At 37.5% G+C, this 17,528-nt stretch overlaps 2 protein-coding genes across 9 annotated transcripts in view; one reads left to right on the forward strand and one right to left on the reverse strand.

Moving 5' to 3' along the window:
* Window positions 1-6,325, reverse strand: part of LOC121727578 (probable phosphorylase b kinase regulatory subunit beta) — a 56,572-nt gene extending 50,247 nt beyond the window's left edge. For 3 of the 5 annotated variants that reach the window (XM_042115495.1, XM_042115503.1, XM_042115488.1), the window contains exon 1: window positions 6,185-6,325. In XM_042115495.1, coding sequence (XP_041971429.1) covers window positions 6,185-6,226 — 42 coding nt within the window. In that variant the 5' untranslated portion in view covers window positions 6,227-6,325. The remainder of the gene's footprint in view (window positions 1-6,184) is intronic. The other 2 variants (XM_042115527.1, XM_042115511.1) reach the window with 2 other exon arrangements.
* Window positions 1,032-17,110, forward strand: LOC121727619 (ubiquitin carboxyl-terminal hydrolase CYLD). 4 transcript variants are annotated; one of them, XM_042115560.1, is made up of 11 exons: window positions 1,032-1,249; window positions 1,740-1,995; window positions 6,563-6,757; window positions 7,188-7,384; window positions 10,068-10,247; window positions 10,524-10,679; window positions 12,051-12,239; window positions 13,463-13,571; window positions 15,402-15,544; window positions 16,112-16,295; window positions 16,583-17,110. In XM_042115560.1, the coding sequence occupies exons 2-11, from the start codon at window positions 1,839-1,841 to the stop codon at window positions 16,774-16,776; spliced, it is 1,704 nt and encodes a 567-aa protein (XP_041971494.1). In that variant the 5' UTR covers window positions 1,032-1,249; window positions 1,740-1,838; the 3' UTR covers window positions 16,777-17,110. The 4 variants fall into 4 exon arrangements, with proteins under 4 accessions (XP_041971494.1, XP_041971502.1, XP_041971487.1 ...); XM_042115568.1 differs by having other exon boundaries at window positions 1,032-1,234; window positions 1,731-1,995; XM_042115553.1 differs by lacking the exon at window positions 1,032-1,249 and adding an exon at window positions 1,260-1,419.
* The last annotated feature ends 418 nt before the right edge of the window (window positions 17,111-17,528 follow it).

Genomic DNA, 17,528 nt, shown 5'->3' on the forward strand with positions numbered 1-17,528 from the left:
TGAAAAACGCGAGAGTGTACAGTAATGCGCTCGCTTTCCTCGCGAGACCCTTTATCTCGGGCGCAAAATACCGACACCGGACCGAGAGGGTCCGAGACAGGCGAGACGAGGCGAGCGCACCCATTTACACTCTCGCACTCGGGCCGCCTCGCTGTGTCTCGGCGAGAATGTATAACCGATATAAACTTCGTTATAATATAATATAAGTTCCTACAAATAGAACAATACATGTTTTGGGCACAGACGTATGGTTTTGGGATCATCAAATCAAAGTATGAAATCCTTTCTATCTCTGTTAGCTACCAATTTGTTTCACATATAAAATTGTTGTTCCTCTTATCCAAATGAAGCTACTCACAAAAAATTTGCTTGATAGTAATAAAAAAAAATGTTCTATCCCTGTCCGTAGTAGTCCCTGAATAAAAGTGTTTCATCAGTTATTTCATATTCATTTTTTTTGTTATAATGTGGGCTCATTATACTCTGCTCATTAGTGTATTTTTCAAAGTGGTTTTTGCTATTCGAAACACTTCATTTAAGATAAAATGCCGCTCAGTATGAAAAATACTTTTGCCAAATATTGAAAACAATGCAGGACGTAACGTTGACACTCACACAGATATTAGGTCGCTCAAAAATTATAAAGCTGGTCATTTTGTATTTTAAGTAGGTAACTCAAATAAATAATTTCTAAGTAGTTAGTGTTAATTTCTCGTCACTCACTCTCAGTCGCTCAAATAGTAATTCTGTAACCCAAATTTAGTAATGTTGACACCTAAAACTGTAATTTACAGTCACTCGATTAAATATACTATTAGGTATCTATTAACTTTATGCACCTACCTTAATTTTTTGACATTTAATTTTTTAAATCTTACGCTGTCAAACCGCAAACGTGTCAGAAAGGTGTATTCTAAATCTTTTTGCAATATACTGGCCAGTGCCATTTGAAGATTGGATTAGCTTCCAAGACGTCAGAAAGCTCTGTCCAGAATGTTAAAATGCATGACTTATGTTAGGGAACACACATGAATTGAAATAACAGCAAATATATTTGTTTGAGATTATTAATGTAGAAAGTAATTGTTTCCAAAAAGTTATAAAATCCAATTCCAATGTGTTAATCTTATTTTCCTGTTCTGAGGTGTTAATAGTTTAATATGTGTTCGTTTGTACTTACATGTAAAATTGTTACCAAGGCATTAGCTAACAGAAAGTTGTGAACATTGTGATAGGTACTTTAAAACAGGTGTGTTTTGATACAATTTTAAGTAATTTATAAGTGCCTTGTCTTAATAGAAAAAACAACGTTTTTCTATAAAAAGATAAGCGGTTGGCAGAAATATGAGTCAAGACTTAGACCACGACCATGATAAGGATTGTGACAAAGTTAACAAATTAAGCGGGCAAACTACACAGGTTGAATTTGCATTTTACTTGATTGTACTTAATAAAAAAACTTACACGTTTACTAATGTAAAAAAGCCAGTTTTGGGAAAAGGAAAAAAATAACGGTATTCATTACTAACTGCCATAATAACCATTTTATATAATCACAATGAAACAATATAATTTCATATTTTTAGCTTATTACCAATTTTTATATCGTAAAATTCTTTTTTTTATTTGATTAAGCTGCACTGAACATTGTTTTCAATATGAGGTGTGGTAAAAACCCAATTTAACTACTGTCCATTCAAATGCCATTAATCTAAAGTTTTATTGTTTTTTTTTTCTAGCTAGAACTTTTCAATCTCATTGGAGGAAATTGGCCACCTGCTCCTAAACCACCTGCAATTTTTGAGCATGGCTCAGTACCAGCAAATTTTGGAAGCAATATGCAACGATCCCAACATAGAAGAATAAAATCAATAAATCTTCTCAATCATATTACCCCAGAAAAAAGACAACATAAAAGTGCAACAGCAAAAAATTTACAAAACACAAAAATGGTTCATGAGCCAAATAAAAAAGTTGAAACTGGAATTTTGGTTGGTATGTATGAATATCTATCAATACTTTGGGCCTATTTTTCACTTTTTTGGAACGAAGTTCATTTATTGCGCGCGCGTTGCGAAAGGCGGAAAAAGTTGTAACGCCACATTTTTATTCATTCCTGCGTACTCCTGTAGTAGGGCATTGATAGTATTTCTGAGCGCAAACTAGATGGCGTTTTTGTGAATAAAGAGTGACATCTACCGGACATTTAAATAAATTTTATTACAATTCCACAAAAGTGTCGTTGTTAGTATTCCTGGTCGAAAATAGATGGCTTTTTTTATAACTTCGATCCATCCGGTTGTCCCTTGACTCTCAAGTTTTTTTATTTGTTTTATCTACGACATCACAATAGACATAACTACCAGTAGTTCGACTGCAAAGAAACGGACAGGTTTCAATATCTGTCAAATTTGTCGGGTTTCACTAGGATTATGAACGGATTGTGCCTCGCGCTGGCTGATATAATTTATTTTTAAATATTTAAAATAAAGATTTCAAAATTGGATTCTGACAATTTTAATCACATGTGCCAAAACACAAACAGCAATACGACCAAAGAGGAACACGTCCAGCGAATATGTCATAGTTTTAAATTCGTAGGTAACAATTTAACAACCCTAGCGACGATTTTCGTCATAATACGTCAAATTTAAAAATTTCAACATCAGTTCTAAGTCGGCATACTCTATCATTCTGTCTACTCTGACATTGAAGTCATTAACGTTTTTATTATTTAACTGAAGTAGGTAATTTATTTAAGTAAATAAGTTCTGAAACTAATCAACAAAGTACATAATACTCGTAGTTGTTTGATACGAAAACATATCTTACAGCACCATTATTTTAGCTTACACGATTGCCAGCTTTTTTTTTTTATGAAATAAGGGGGCAAACGAGCAAGCGGGTCACCTGATGGAAAGCAACTTCCGTCGCCCATCGACACTCGCAGCATCAGAGGAGCTGCAGGTGCATTGCCGGCCTTTTAAGAGGGAATAGGGTAATAGGAGAGGGTAGGGATGGGAGGGGAAGGGAATAGGGGAGGGTAGGGAAAGAAATAGGGTAGGGGATTGGGCCTCCGGTAAACTCACTCACTCGGCGAAACACAGCGCAAGCGCTGTTTTACGCCGGTTTTCTGTGAGATTGCCTTTTTGAAAACAAATCAAAGAATTAACATTTTATGTTATTACATATGACTAAAAAACAAAACAAAAAATGAGGATTTTTTTTGTGCATGTATAAAAATTCACAAATACATTTTCATAGCCCCAAAAATCTATTTTTTCTAACAACTTATTCTTTGTCGCATCTAAGATTCTTTTAGAGGGAATTGGAGTAAAATCAGGGTGTCTGCAGGTCTCAATTATTGCATAATAAATAATTGTTTTATACTTATTAAATTATTGCCGTATTGGTTAAAATCGCTTTGAAAATTAGCCATTATTTGAAGTTAAAAGTAAATGACAAAAAAATTATATTGTGGAATATTTTTAAGAGATAGACATATACCATCGCGGAGTTTTCTGTAGACCTCTTCTTAGCGTACAATACTTATTACATTATTTTGATAAATCTCGTAAGCCTGCGTTTGCAATGTAAGCGGAAAAAAATGAAATTATTTACGACATCACATTAGAAACCCCAAAATTAACAGTATTTTTAACCGACTTCCAAAAAGGAGGAGGTTATACGTTCGTCTGTTTATATATATATTTTTTTGTATGTTCAACCATAACTAATCTACGTAAAATAATATACGTGGGAGAGCCATGCTTCGGCACGAATGGGCCGGCTCGACCGGATAAATACCACGTTCTCACAGAAAACCGGCGTGAAACAGCGCTTGCGCTGTGTTTCGCCGAGTGAGTGAGTTTACCGGAGGCCCAATCCCCTAATCCCTACCCTATTCCCTTCCCTACCCTCAACTATTCCCTTCCCTTCCCTTCCCTTCCCTACCCTCCCCTATTACCCTATTCCCTCTTAAAAGGCCGGCAACGCATTTGCAGCTCTTCTGATGCTGCGAGTGTCCATGGGCGGCGGAAGTTGCTTTCCATCAGGTGACCCGTTTGCTCGTTTGCCCCCTTATTTCATTAAAAAAAAAAAAAAAAAAAAAACTTCGCCGTTCGTGGACCGATCTTCATGATTATTTTGTTGTTGTACAGGGTTGAATCCGAGGTTGGTACCATGTTCACAAAAATGGTTATCTGATGATGGGATCCATGAGGAATCGAGGGGACTCCTTGAAATTTGTATGGAAACATATAGTGATTTCGATTTTTTCTGAAGTGTTGGTATATACTACCAAAAAGTAAGATTTTGCACCAGGATGTACCCTGGTTCCGAAGGTACCCAACAGAACTTTTGAATCCTTATAGATACAAGTTCGAGGATTTTGGCTTTATTTATACTACTCCAAGCAAAAGCCAATGATTTCTACATTATTTCTGCTGAACGTAGGCTAAATTTTATTTTGGAAAAAATTGGGTTTCGTAAGGTATTTGAGTTTTTCGTACGCCAGTGTAAAATCAACCAGAAAAGTTACTTATTTTGCGTACGCTGCCGAAACTATATAAGATAGAACCATAAAATGTTCTAAGTAATTGTAGATCTTATAAATATCTACAAAAAAGTCCGCGACACACTATACTTATCTATGTCGAGTAAGGTACAATAACAGTTTTGTTATTTAAAAATCTTGAATTTTTTTTGGACAACATTTCAACGCGTTTATTTTACTTATGCAATTAATCCTTATGAAAATAAATATTTCATCACTAAGTACGGTTTATGTAGATAACATTTGGTCTATGAATGATTAAAATTGGACGTTTAATTTTGAAATTATGGCGAAATGAAAATATAACGATAGTGGGCGTCACCAAGCGGGGGTGCGCGTGCGGGAGGGAGACAATCTGTGCAGTGTGCACTATAATATGCATCCCTTCGGATAATGACTGCGTCCGCGTCGTCGATGTCAGTGTTGCAGTCTGTGAATTGACCTGAGAATCAGTTTGCTGACCGACTCTTTCCTGGGTACGCTTTTTGCAGCCGTAACCGACGCGGGCGTAAAAGCCCAAAAAACGTTGTTCAAAACTTACGTATTTAATGTTAAATCCACGTGTTTGAGGCATTATTTAGCCATTCTTATGGTTTATTATTTAGCAGAACCACAAAACTCAACAATATCTAGCATTAAATGTTCACTAAAAACCTTTGTTAACATTTTTATTACATGAAATATGCAGACCGACTCCTTTGTTATGTCCTAGTAAGTAGGACATAACATTACACGCTTTTGACGCTTATACACCGATATAAGGCTCTCTCCAGTCTATAGTACCTAAGGAGTTTACACCCTAATGGAGGTATCCAAGCACAACATGTACAACTCTAAGACAACAAGCTTATTAATAGCCTTGTGGTCTCATAGGTAACTAAAAACTAAAAAGGATAAAATTATTATTTTTTAACAAAAACTTAAAACCGACTTCCAAGGTAAAAACAAAAGTAATATTCTTAAAAAGAATCTAAAAAGAATCAAATAATTCTTATTCGTTATTATAGTGCCGTCTTCAGACTTCGCCTAAACCTCAACTATTTCTGTACTCAATCTTCATGCTTTTGAAGTCGGTACCAGCTTACCTTAGCGTAAATTCTATGTCAAGGATCTCAGAGCTTTTGCGGGCTGGTAGCTAATAGATAAACTGAAAAATATGACTCTTCCTGACATCTATTGGCGAATAATAATACTATTTTGTCAGCAACTAATTGTTTTAACGACAGCAGATGACGTTATTAAGTAACACGAAGTCAATGAGTGTTTGCTATACCGAGCAAAGCTCGGTCATCCAGGTATATATATATATATATATATATATATATATATATTTTTTTTTTTTTTCATGAAATTTAGTATACTTATAGGGGGATCTAGCTAGGAATCATTTCTAGAAAATGACATTTTCATCGGATACCGAGCAAAGCTCGGTCAAACAGCTAGTTTTTATTAAAGGCATAAAAAATAAGACAATATAATTTGCAACATGCAGCCCTGAAATAGCATGGAAATAGCCATATCAATCAATGAGTCTATAGTCAATATAAAGCTAAACACTTGGACTATGACTTATTATTACTCACTATGATTTATTTTGCTTATCTGGTTTGTTAGAAATAAAATAATTACCATCTCTGAGGGGCGCGCAAAGCAATATTCGCTATCAACCATTTTGATTATGAGCACAAAAAATCACATTATAAAATAAATTTAGGCACGGTCTATACACTCAACTACTACAAGCTTTACTAACACAATTATACAAACTATTTTTGTTTTCCAATTCTCTAAATTTAGCTATTTGGCCGCGATAGAGCGGTCGTTCGCTCGACGCTGCAGTAGTTACGCTCGAAATGGCTAACGCGCTGTATGTGCGAGATCTACCACTTGATGAAATACCCCTATGCGTTCTTCAATACGAACAAAGTATGCCCGAGTACTTTGCTTTTCAAAGTCTTTAGTTGTATGTGTGTATAATTAATATTATATTGTATGTGTTATCTGTAGACGTATGCAGCAATGAGAACACGGAGGAAGCGTACGATTCCCCTCCTCTAGGATCTCCCCGTGCGGCGCCGAAAGAGTGGTCTCAGACATCTCAACATGTCCAAGACGATATCGGTGTCGGCTCCCTGGTAGAAGTCGCAACTGATGTCGACCAGCGCTACTATGGCGTTGTAAGATGGATCGGCATCATTGATGGTAAGTTTGGTAATCTGTTTATATTTTTTTTGTTTTCTGTTTATAATTTTTTGATGTACATACCATGTATTATAAATTACTTAATATTAAAACTTAACTTTTAGAAAAAGAGTAAGATAGTATGTATGCAACATGGACGTTCACAGTCTAAACCAAACAATATTATTTAGTTAAATTAATATTATAGGTAATTTTTTATTTAAATTTAAGTTTGGTTTAGAAATCGTATGTGATGAACCAGGAAATCAAAATGGGCCAAACCATAACACTACGTTGCGGCGACGTATCGCAAAAACAAGCATTGCACAGCAAAAAAAATTTTAAGGTGCAACGCCGCAATATCTTTAAATTTTTTTCATGGCTGAGTCAAACAAAATGTATGTATTTTATCAACCCAGCTGTAATAGAGCCTGACTACCTCATGTTACAGACACAGCGACAGCGGGCGTGGAGTTGGAGCAGAGCGTGTGCGGTCTGGGTGACGGCGCGCGCGATGGCACGCGGCTGTTCACGTGCGGCGCCGGGCGCGCGCTCTTCGTGCCGCTGCCGCTGTGTCGCCGCGACGCGCGATTCCGCGACACACCGCCGCCCGACCGCCCCGCACACACCGACGAACACTTCGAACAGGTAATTTGCTCTAAATTCAAATAATATAATAATAATAATAATAATAGACTCAGTGGCATCACAGCAAGCATTAAAACAGAAGTGTAACATTTATACAATGTACATAGATTATAAGAAGGCCTATGATTCTGTCCCGCACTCTTGGCTTATTTACATTCTTAAACACTATAAAATCAGCCCTACTATTGTAAATTTCCTTCAAAACATAATGTCACAGTGGAATACTAGATTAAAAATTATGAATTCTAACAAAACTATCGAAACAGATTATATTACAATACGTAGAGGAATATTTCAAGGAGATTCCTTAAGCCCTTTGTGGTTTTGGTTATCACTTAATCCTTTATCCCACATTCTCAATAAAAATAGCATAGGGTTTAATATCAAACACAACCGACAGCAAACATCACTTTCACATCTCATGTACATGGATGACATCAAACTCTTAGCTAATACACAAAAGGACCTTGTCACACTGGCTGATCTAACCCAAATATTTTCAAATGACATTCGCATGGAGTTTGGGATAGACAAGTGTAAGATTCAAGCTATAAATAAAGGCAAAGTAGAATATACCGCATACAAACTAAATAATGAAGATATCATTGAGTCTGTGGATCCGGTGGATGGTTACAAATATTTGGGTTACAATCAGTCAACACAAATTCATCATAAAGACACAAAAAAATTACTGCAACAAAAATTTAGAGCAAGATTACACCAAATTCTGCACACACATCTTAACGCAAAAAATTGTACAAAAGCCATAAATACATACGCCATACCCATACTTACCTACTCATTTGGTATCATACGCTGGAACTAAACTGAACTTAAAACCTTATAAAGAATTATTAACACAGTAATGACTAAACACCGGAAACACCACCCTAGGGCCTGCATTCAGAGACTTATTTTACCTAAAAACGAAGGCGGTCGAGGAATTATAGACATTGTAAACTTACACAACAAACAAATAACACTACTCAAAAAATTCTTTCAAAATAAAGCTCACACATCGACACTCCACAACACTGTATACCAAGCAGACACTTACACACCTCTACAGCTCGCAACAGACAAACAAATACACATTTACACCAGTCAAGAAAAAATAGATACATGGACACAAAAATCGTTGCATGGACGACATCGACTTGATTTGACTAATGATACCGTTGATAAAATTGCATCAAACGCTTGGTTGAAGCAAGGCGAACTGTTTCCCGAAACGGAAGGCTTCATGCTAGCGATTCAGGACCAAGTGATTGATACAAAAAACTACAGAAAACACATTATTAGAGACACTAATGTTGTAAGCGATCACTGCCGTCATTGTCACAAACAGTCAGAAACCATATAACACATCACAGGCGCTTGCTCATCCATCACCCAAACAGACTACAAACATCGACACGACCAGGTAGCAGCAATCATACATCAGATACTCGCACACAAATACAACCTCATCACAGAAAAATTACCATACTACAAATACACACCCCAAATCATACTAGAATCACCCGACTATAAACTATACTGGGACAGGACAATACTGACAGACAAGACCGTACATCACAATAGACCTGACATTACTCTCCATGACAAACAGAATAAAATAGTTTACCTCATAGATGTAGCCATACCTAATTCTCATAACCTCACTAGCACACACACAACCAAACTCACAAAATACACAGACCTGACGATAGAACTCAAATCACAGTGGAAAGTGAACACAGTAAAAACCATTCCAATCATCATCTCAACTACGGGCATCATACCTAAAACACTACACACATCACTCAAAACACTTAACATACATCCACTCACATACATAACCTTACAGAAAGCCGTCATCTTAAATACATGCCGAATAGTCCGGAAATTTTTATCGATAAACTAATTTAACAATTACGTGCAGTTGCTTGGTCACAAGCCCGCAACTGCAGTAGTTACCCCGCAAGGGAGAAAAAGAAAAGAAATAATAATAATAATAATATTTATTTTCTCCTCACAATACAAGTTCAACTAGTAATATTAAGAGAATTTTTGATAGTCAGGTGAAAACATGTGTAAATAAAATAAAAAAAAATGTCTTTATTTCAGGTATCAAAGACCCATATCATGTAAACATTTCATATCATGTAAAACATCGCAATACAACGTTGCGATGTTTTACACAACGATGCGCAGTCCTACGCAATGTTTTGATGAAACAACGATCACAAACTTCGTATAATTTCGAAAATATTCTATATGATAACCTACCGCAAACTTACTAGGGCCTGTAGACAAGTGGCAAAGCGCTAACGCTAACGCTAGCGCTACAAAATGTATGCGATTTGACATAAGTCATCGCTTCGCTAGCGAATACTAATGTCAAATCCATACATTTTGTAGCGCTAGCGTTAACGTTAGCGTAAGCGTTTTGCCACTTGTCTACGGGGGCAGGCGAGAGAGACGGCCTGTTTATAATGGGAGAGGAGAAGTAATAAAGAATAAAGATATTTACGCAGTTTTGTCGTGTGGCTTCTTCAATGTATCGTACAAAAACAATAAGATCTTGTACACCTAGTTATTCGCTGTATAAATTAATTATTTTTAATAGTAAGGGTATGTTTGCTAGTGATTGCGCCTGCGCTGTCAAAAGGAGAGTGTTTTATTATTTGATTTCTTTCAGCCGGACTGTCCAATAGTCACCGGCGTGGTTCCCCCGCTGAACTCATTGGGCGACCTCGCTGGGAAAAATCGGGGCATTCAAGGTCATCATAATTCATGCTATTTGGACGCCACACTATTCGCCATGTTCACATTCACGAGCGTGTTCGACGCGCTACTGTACCGACCCCCTGAACCCGAAGTAAGTGAAAGCATAACAAAGTACAACAAAGCACAACACTCAAAATATATGTATTAATGGTAGTGAATTCGTTATAGTGTGCGTTGCTCTTACTTTTCACTAATTTAAATTAATTTCTAAACACTTTTTTACAAAAAACAAAACATTTTTTTCGCTTAAAACTTTATCTGTGTCGAATTTTACAGCCCTCCGTTTGCAGAATTGACGCAAATTCCTCTAGAGTTTAGAATGATCTAGATAGTTTACGGAAAGTAAAGTAATGATGTATTCGTGTAGGACTCCGCCCACTACGGCGAGGTGCAGCGCGTGCTGCGGGAGGAGGTGGTGAACCCGCTGCGGCGTCACGGCTACGTGCGCGCCGATCGCGTCATGAAGCTGCGCACGCTCCTCAACCGGCTGTCTGACGTGCCCGGCCTCACATCCGAGGAGAAGGTATACAGCCCCCGTAGACAAGTGGCAAAAAGCTAACGCTAACGCTAGCGCTACAAAATGTAAGGATTTGACGTTAGTATTCGCTAGCGAAGCGATGACTTATGTCAAATCGCATACATTTTGTAGCGCTAGCGTTAACGCTTTGCCACTTGTCTACAGGCCCTGTAAAGGCGAGATCCAAAGTCTGTCTGTCTGTTACCTCTTCACGTCCAAACCGCCGAACCGATTTTGCTGAAATTTGGCATGGACATACTTTGAATCCCAGGAAAGGACATAGGATACTTTTTGTTCCGAAAAAAATGTAGACGAGTTTTGGCGCAACGGAGTTGCGGGCGTCATCTAGTAGAAATATAAAGTACTAGATGACGCCCGCAACTCCGTTGCGCCGGAATTCATTTATCGCACTAGAACCGTACATTTTACCCGGGATAAAAAGTATCCTATGTCCTTTCCTGGGACTCCAAGTATTTCCATACCCGATTTCAGCAAAATCGGTTCAGCAGTTTGGGCGTAAAGAGTTAACAGACAGACAGACACACTTTCGCATTTATAATATTAGTATGCATTATGAATGACGAACTCTGTGGTTCAGTTGTTGATCGAGTGGTAGCTCAAGCCGGGGGTTGCGTATTCAAATCCCGCCAAACGGAACAAAAAGTTTACAATGTTTCTGGATCATACACGACGTGAATTAAATATGTGTGATACTTATAATACATTTTTTTAGATATAATGTGTATAGTAAAAGAGTATTACTTAAATAATATATTTCCGTTTTCTGGTATCTGTAACATGAGTCCTTCGGGTACTTACCATGGGGTCAGACTGTTGTGGTGTGAAGCGTCTATAGAATATAGATTATAGATATTATAAATTAGTATAAATTAATTGCAGTGCCTATAAAATAGAATTAAGTGGCGTTAAAGGCGAGATTGCACAAAGCGAGACGCATGACCTCAGAACAGGAAAATAAGCGCATGACGCAACTGCGTCTATTTCGCCGGGACACCATGGCGACAAAACCTAACGGAACTGAGTGTTCAAAATTCGAGCACCTTTAGTTACTTATTTTAAACAAAGTATAAAGCATTTGAATGGAATCTATACGATTTGTTAAAATCAATTTAAATAATTTGATGGCTCATCTTGGCGGGGGCACTCCCGTGCCCCCAGATCCTTATCCTTACACTAGGTTCTCAATCTCAAACGCTCTGAATGTAAACGCCCAAAGAAACGTTCTCAATATAGTTTTTACGCAACACGAAATTCTTCTGTTATGTTTTTAAGATTGATCTTCGGCGGCATATTTTGCTGATGTGATGATGTCAGATTCGATTATTATTATTAACTCGTCTTTTATCTTCCTCATAGGATCCAGAGGAATTCCTAAACGGACTAGTGGCTCAACTGCTCCGTGCGGAGCCGTTCTTAAAGTTATCTTCGGGTCAAGAGGCTTATTGTTATCAATTGTTCGTGGAAAAGGATGAACAGATCACATTGCCAAGTGTACAACAGTTATTGGAACAATCTTTTGCGACGTCCGGAGTCAAACTTAGTGAGGTAAGAAGCGTATCCTACTAATAAAGTTGTTAGTTGTATAATATTTATTGGAATTTAAAAACACGTAATCTAAAGACTAAATAAGTATGTCACCATGGCAACATCCATCGCTATCCCGTCGCCGCACTTACTTTTAAAATCTGTGCGTCGCACAAACAATGGTCGCCGTCAGTCTCGAGTTGTAATAACTTACTATTATTTATTCAACAAATGCACACTTATCAATATAAAAAGTAGCCAGTTGCCGATTCTCAGTCCTGCTGAATATGCATATAAAATTTGGTAAAAATCAGTAAAGCCGTTTCGGAGGAGTACGGTAACTATCATTGTGACACGAGAATGAACTCTCTACAAGGAACACGTACACACCCTAAAGTGTGTACGTGTTCCTTGTTCTCACACTCATTTACCACTTATTTTAGTAACAACCTGTATTAGAAGATTGATTTAATGAAAGTTAAATTAAGGTTTACTATTTATGACGTATAAAAAATAAAAAAACTACTTGCTAGATCTCGTTCAAACCAATTTTCGTTGGTAGTTTTTATAGTAATGTACATCATATATTTTTTTTTGTTACTTTAAAAGTTAGATTGGGGGGACATACATTTTACCACTTTGGAAGAGTCTCTTTCGTAAACTATTTTGGTTAGAAGAAAATGATATTATACTCCACTCAGGCTAACTTGTCGCTAGCGGTCATTGACTCCCTGTCAAAAACTTGTCATTTTCCATATAAAACCACGATTGACAATATCTGACACTTCATTGTCAATCGCGGTTTATATGGAAAATGACAAGTTTTTGACAGGGAGTCAATGACCGCTAGGAACAATTTAGCCCGAGTGGAGTATAGAAACCTCTAAATCATTTTTCAAGACCTATCCCTAGATACCCGACACGTATAGGTTTTTTTTTGTTGTTTTGTTGTTGTACCTATGGGGACCCCTTAAATTTTTAATATTTTTTTCCATTTTTATATAATAATCTTAGTGCGGTTCACAGTCTACATCTTACCAAGTTTCAATTGTATAGCTCTTATAATTTCGGAAAAAAAATTGGCTGTGACATACAGACGGACAGACAGACATGACGAATCTATAAGGGTTCCGTTTTTTGGCATTTGGCTACGGAACCCTACGGAACCCTAAAAATGATGTGCAATTGCTTTACTGCCTTTGAGTGCCACACGTATTATTTCTTAATTTCTAATTTTCTTCAAGGTTCCCTCGACATTTATTATCCAAATGCCACGGTTTGGTAAGCAGTACAAGTTATACCCACGGGTGCTGCCATCTCCGTTGTTGGACGTCACGGATCTCATCGAAGACCGTAAGTTTATTTATACGATGCAGCTCCTTATTCTCGTAAATAAAATTACTCTTAGTGGAACTAGTATTATTGTAATTTGTACGGCGCTGTTTCTCATAATTTTTCATATATCGATGCTAGGAGCTGTTCCACACGTACCAAAACAGCACCACGACTTTAACCACACAGCGTGGTCGGGCATATATACTTTGCATTGAAAATTAATAAGACTACTAGAGATCGCCCAATGGTCGAAATTCGACCTTAGTTTCAACGCCATTAGGACTGCCTATATTTTGTAAAAAATATTGACCTTATCATATTTTTTTCAATTCTTGTCTCTGGGACTCAGCAGATTTCAGACTGGCCGTGTAAGCATTGTCTAATAGTATCTCAGATTCAATAAAAAAATATATAATCCATTTTCAATTTGTCACCTGGATGTCAATTGTCAACAGACTTCAAACATAAATAAAAGAGTACAATTCGTATGTAATATATTATGCTTGTCACTCAAAAATCTGTCATTTTTCCTAGTGTGTGTGTTGTAGTGTGTTTAATGTTTTATTTGTTAAAAAAAATTATGATAAAAGCATAATTTCAAAATAATATTAGCTCGATGCACTCCTTTAATATATCTATATATTAATACGTGGGCCAAAAACTTTGTATCCCTTTTGACGAAAAATGGGGAAACGCAGGTGGGTGAAATTTTGCACAGTTATAGTTTGTATGCTGAAGGAGTGCATCGAGCTAATATTATTTTGAAATTATGCTTTTATCATACATTTTTTTAACAAATAAAACATTACACACACTACAACACACACACTAGGAAAAATGACAGATTATTGAGTGACAAGCCTATACATACGAATTATACTCTTTTATTTATGGTTGAAGTCTTTTGACAACAAGATGACAAATTGAAAATGGATTATAGTTTTTTTTATTGAATCTTAGATACTATTAGACAATGCTTACACGGCCAGTGTGAGATCAGCTGAGTCCCAGAGACAAGAGTTGAAAAAAAATATGATAATGTCAATATTTTTTTTACAAAATATAGGTAGTAGTCCAATGTCGTTGAAACTAAGGTCGAATTTCGACCATTGAGCGATCTCTAGTAAACTATAACTATGGAAAATTTCATTCACCTACGTTTCCCCATTTTTCGTCAAAAGGGTTACAAAGTTTTTGGCTCACGTATTAATAAACTTGCGTGCCAAAAAATTTACCTACCTCTCTCCTTATGATTCAAACGGTAATAACTCAAGAAATATAATTAGTATTAAATAAATGTTGGAATCGTTTTAAAGGTAGTACAATAAGGATTTAATTATTGTTATAGTTATTGTAATTGTAAATTGTTTACTAATTCTACAGCCTTAAAACAAAAACCGGTCAGTTTTCATTGCACTTCAGTGCTTAGTGATTTGTGTCGTTTGTAGTCAAGCATGTTGGAAATGAAAATGTAGAGTAAACGTACACATTCCCTATCATATTAACTCGCATTATTAATAAAAAGAAATAATAAATAACTATAACTTCTTAAGATATAGCGACTTGAATAGAAAATAGAAATGCGCGGGGTGGGTCGATTTTTTTGCACGCAAGTGTATATAGATTCCCACGTATCACATATTGCAGTCGTTATCAACCGCGTGTGTGATACCGATGACCACATTTTGTCGCGACGATGTGGTGTGGTTGTGGTACGTGTGGGTCAACCCTAGGGATGCCGTCTGTAGTCTAAAATTAATTTTGTGGCATTTTCATATTGACGTTGTCGTTGAGACATAAACATAACACATTGCCGTTTTACGTGCCTTAATTGATTGATACGTGCAGTACCGCGCGCGTGCTGCGTGTGCGGATCGCTGGCGCGGTGGGAGTGTGCGGCGTGCGCGGCGGAGGGCGGGGCGGGGCTCGACGCGGGCGCGCTCTGCGCCGCCTGCCTTGCCAGACAGCACCACGCGAGACCCAGACATAAGGTTATTATGCTTACATACTCCATCTTGCCTACCGTTTCCTATACATCAGCGGTTCCCAAACGTGTACTGCCCACTTTGAAAACAAATTATGTTTTAGCGCCCCCTTTGTTTCAATTTAAAATGCATCCAGATGAAATACATCACCCCCTAAGCCTCTACACAACGCCCTAATTTTTTTTCTGGGTTCCACACCGCCCCCGTTTAGACCTTCTGCGCCCACAAGGGGGCGTTATCGCCCACTTTGGGAAAGGCTGGTATACATAATACCCTATCTGTTTAATATTACGCTTTGTCATATCTATCGTGTAACTTTTTTGGTTAGTACTTATTAATGTATAGAGGATGCTGTGGCAAGAGCCATCTCTTGCCTCAGCGTCCATGGTCTACTACTCACAACATAATGACAAAGACAACAATACGTGATAACAAGAGTCTTTTGGAATGCCATTCATACACATCGAAAGGAGGCAAGCGACACTTCACAATATGGCTCAATTATTATGACTTAAGTGCGCGACTAAGGATCCTTCTAGTTCTGTGTTAATACTATGTTTATTATTGTTTTAGGCTACGCCTATAGCGACAAGTGACGAATACGCTGGCATCTTGGAATCTTGTCCTGTGCCGAGAGTGTATATGGAACTGTTCGCCGTTCTATGTATAGAAACTAGTCATTACGTGGCATTTGTGAAGACCGGCGTCAGTCACGATGCTCCGTGGTGCTTTTTTGATTCCATGGCCGACAGAAAAGGTTTGTACAATCTGTAATCTTTTTTTTTTCTTGTTTTTGTTTATGAGCATTACTAATTTATCAATTATAAATAATTATGAACTTTGAGTATGTAGGTTACGTACGTTCACTGAACAACGAAGAATATAAATCGTGTAGATAATTTTGACGTCAAAGATGCTAAAGGCTCATTAAAATCGCACGAAAATTAACATACATCCTAAACATAATTATTGTTGTGAGTGACCTCGGTACGTATGTACTCACTTATTGCTGCTTCAACATTTGCCAATTTAACGATGACACAGGTGAACGCAACGGCTACAACATTCCCGAGATAGTGTGTATCGAGGAGCTGAGCGGGTGGCTGAGCGAGGAGGGCGCGCGGGCGCTGCTCGCCGCCGCGCCGCACGACCGCCAGCTGCCCGCGCCCGCCAAGCGCCTGCTCGCTGACGCCTACATGTGCTTCTACCGCAGCCCCGACGTCGCTATGTACAGATAATGTTCGCGACATGTAAGCAAACATACATACATCCGTTTCGTCTGAATTCATTTATCGTTCCAAAATGCATATAGGTGAATACGAAAATGTCACAGACCATTATAGCTTCAGGCTAGCCAAATGTTCGATTTGATATTCATTAACAAATTCAGTGCCACTAACACACCTTGTGTGTCCACACTAATCTTTCATCAACACGCCGGGCTTCATCAATATCTCAAAGATAAGACAGTGTTTTTCACCGAAATGCTCAGAGCATAAACTTTGTGCCGTAAGCTAATGAATTCCTAAGACTGGGTTGCACCAGCTAACCATATCTGTAAATTTAACTTTATCTTTAACTACAGTGCAAAATGTCAAATCTTTGGTTAAAGTTAAATATGGCGTCCTTACCTCTGCTCATACGTGAATTTCTCCGGTTAAAGTTAAGGTTAAAGTTAAAGCTAAAGGACGCCATATTTAACTATAAAAATAACTTTAGTTAAACTTTAACTTTAACCACGCCTCTGGTGCAACCCAGTCTAAGTGGTTCCAGAATATTTTTTTATGTCATCGAAAATAATTTATTATGTAATGCCGCGAACATGCCAGCCGTGTACATACTTCATCTACACGAGTTCTCAACCTTTTATATTGTTTGGTCAACACTTACAACTTAAAGAATATTTTTTTATCCTTGTCTATAATGGTCAGTACTCATTATCGGTATTACTAGTTTTACTCCAAATCGAGTAAAATTATCGAGAAAAAAT

The sequence above is a fragment of the Aricia agestis genome, chromosome 1 (genome assembly GCF_905147365.1).
Source record: "Aricia agestis chromosome 1, ilAriAges1.1, whole genome shotgun sequence".
Classification (NCBI taxonomy): domain Eukaryota; kingdom Metazoa; phylum Arthropoda; class Insecta; order Lepidoptera; family Lycaenidae; genus Aricia; species Aricia agestis.

What these genes read in the sequence shown, in the direction of transcription:
- LOC121727619 (XM_042115553.1), top strand. Translation starts at nt 1,345, where the DNA reads ATGAGTCAAGACTTAGACCACGACCATGATAAGGATTGTGACAAAGTT. An exon ending in CCGGAGTCAAACTTAGTGAG is followed by an intron (nt 12,240 to 13,462) that starts GTAAGAAGCGTA and finishes ATTTTCTTCAAG; the next exon opens with GTTCCCTCGACATTTATTAT. An exon ending in CACGGATCTCATCGAAGACC is followed by an intron (nt 13,572 to 15,401) that starts GTAAGTTTATTT and finishes TGATACGTGCAG; the next exon opens with TACCGCGCGCGTGCTGCGTG.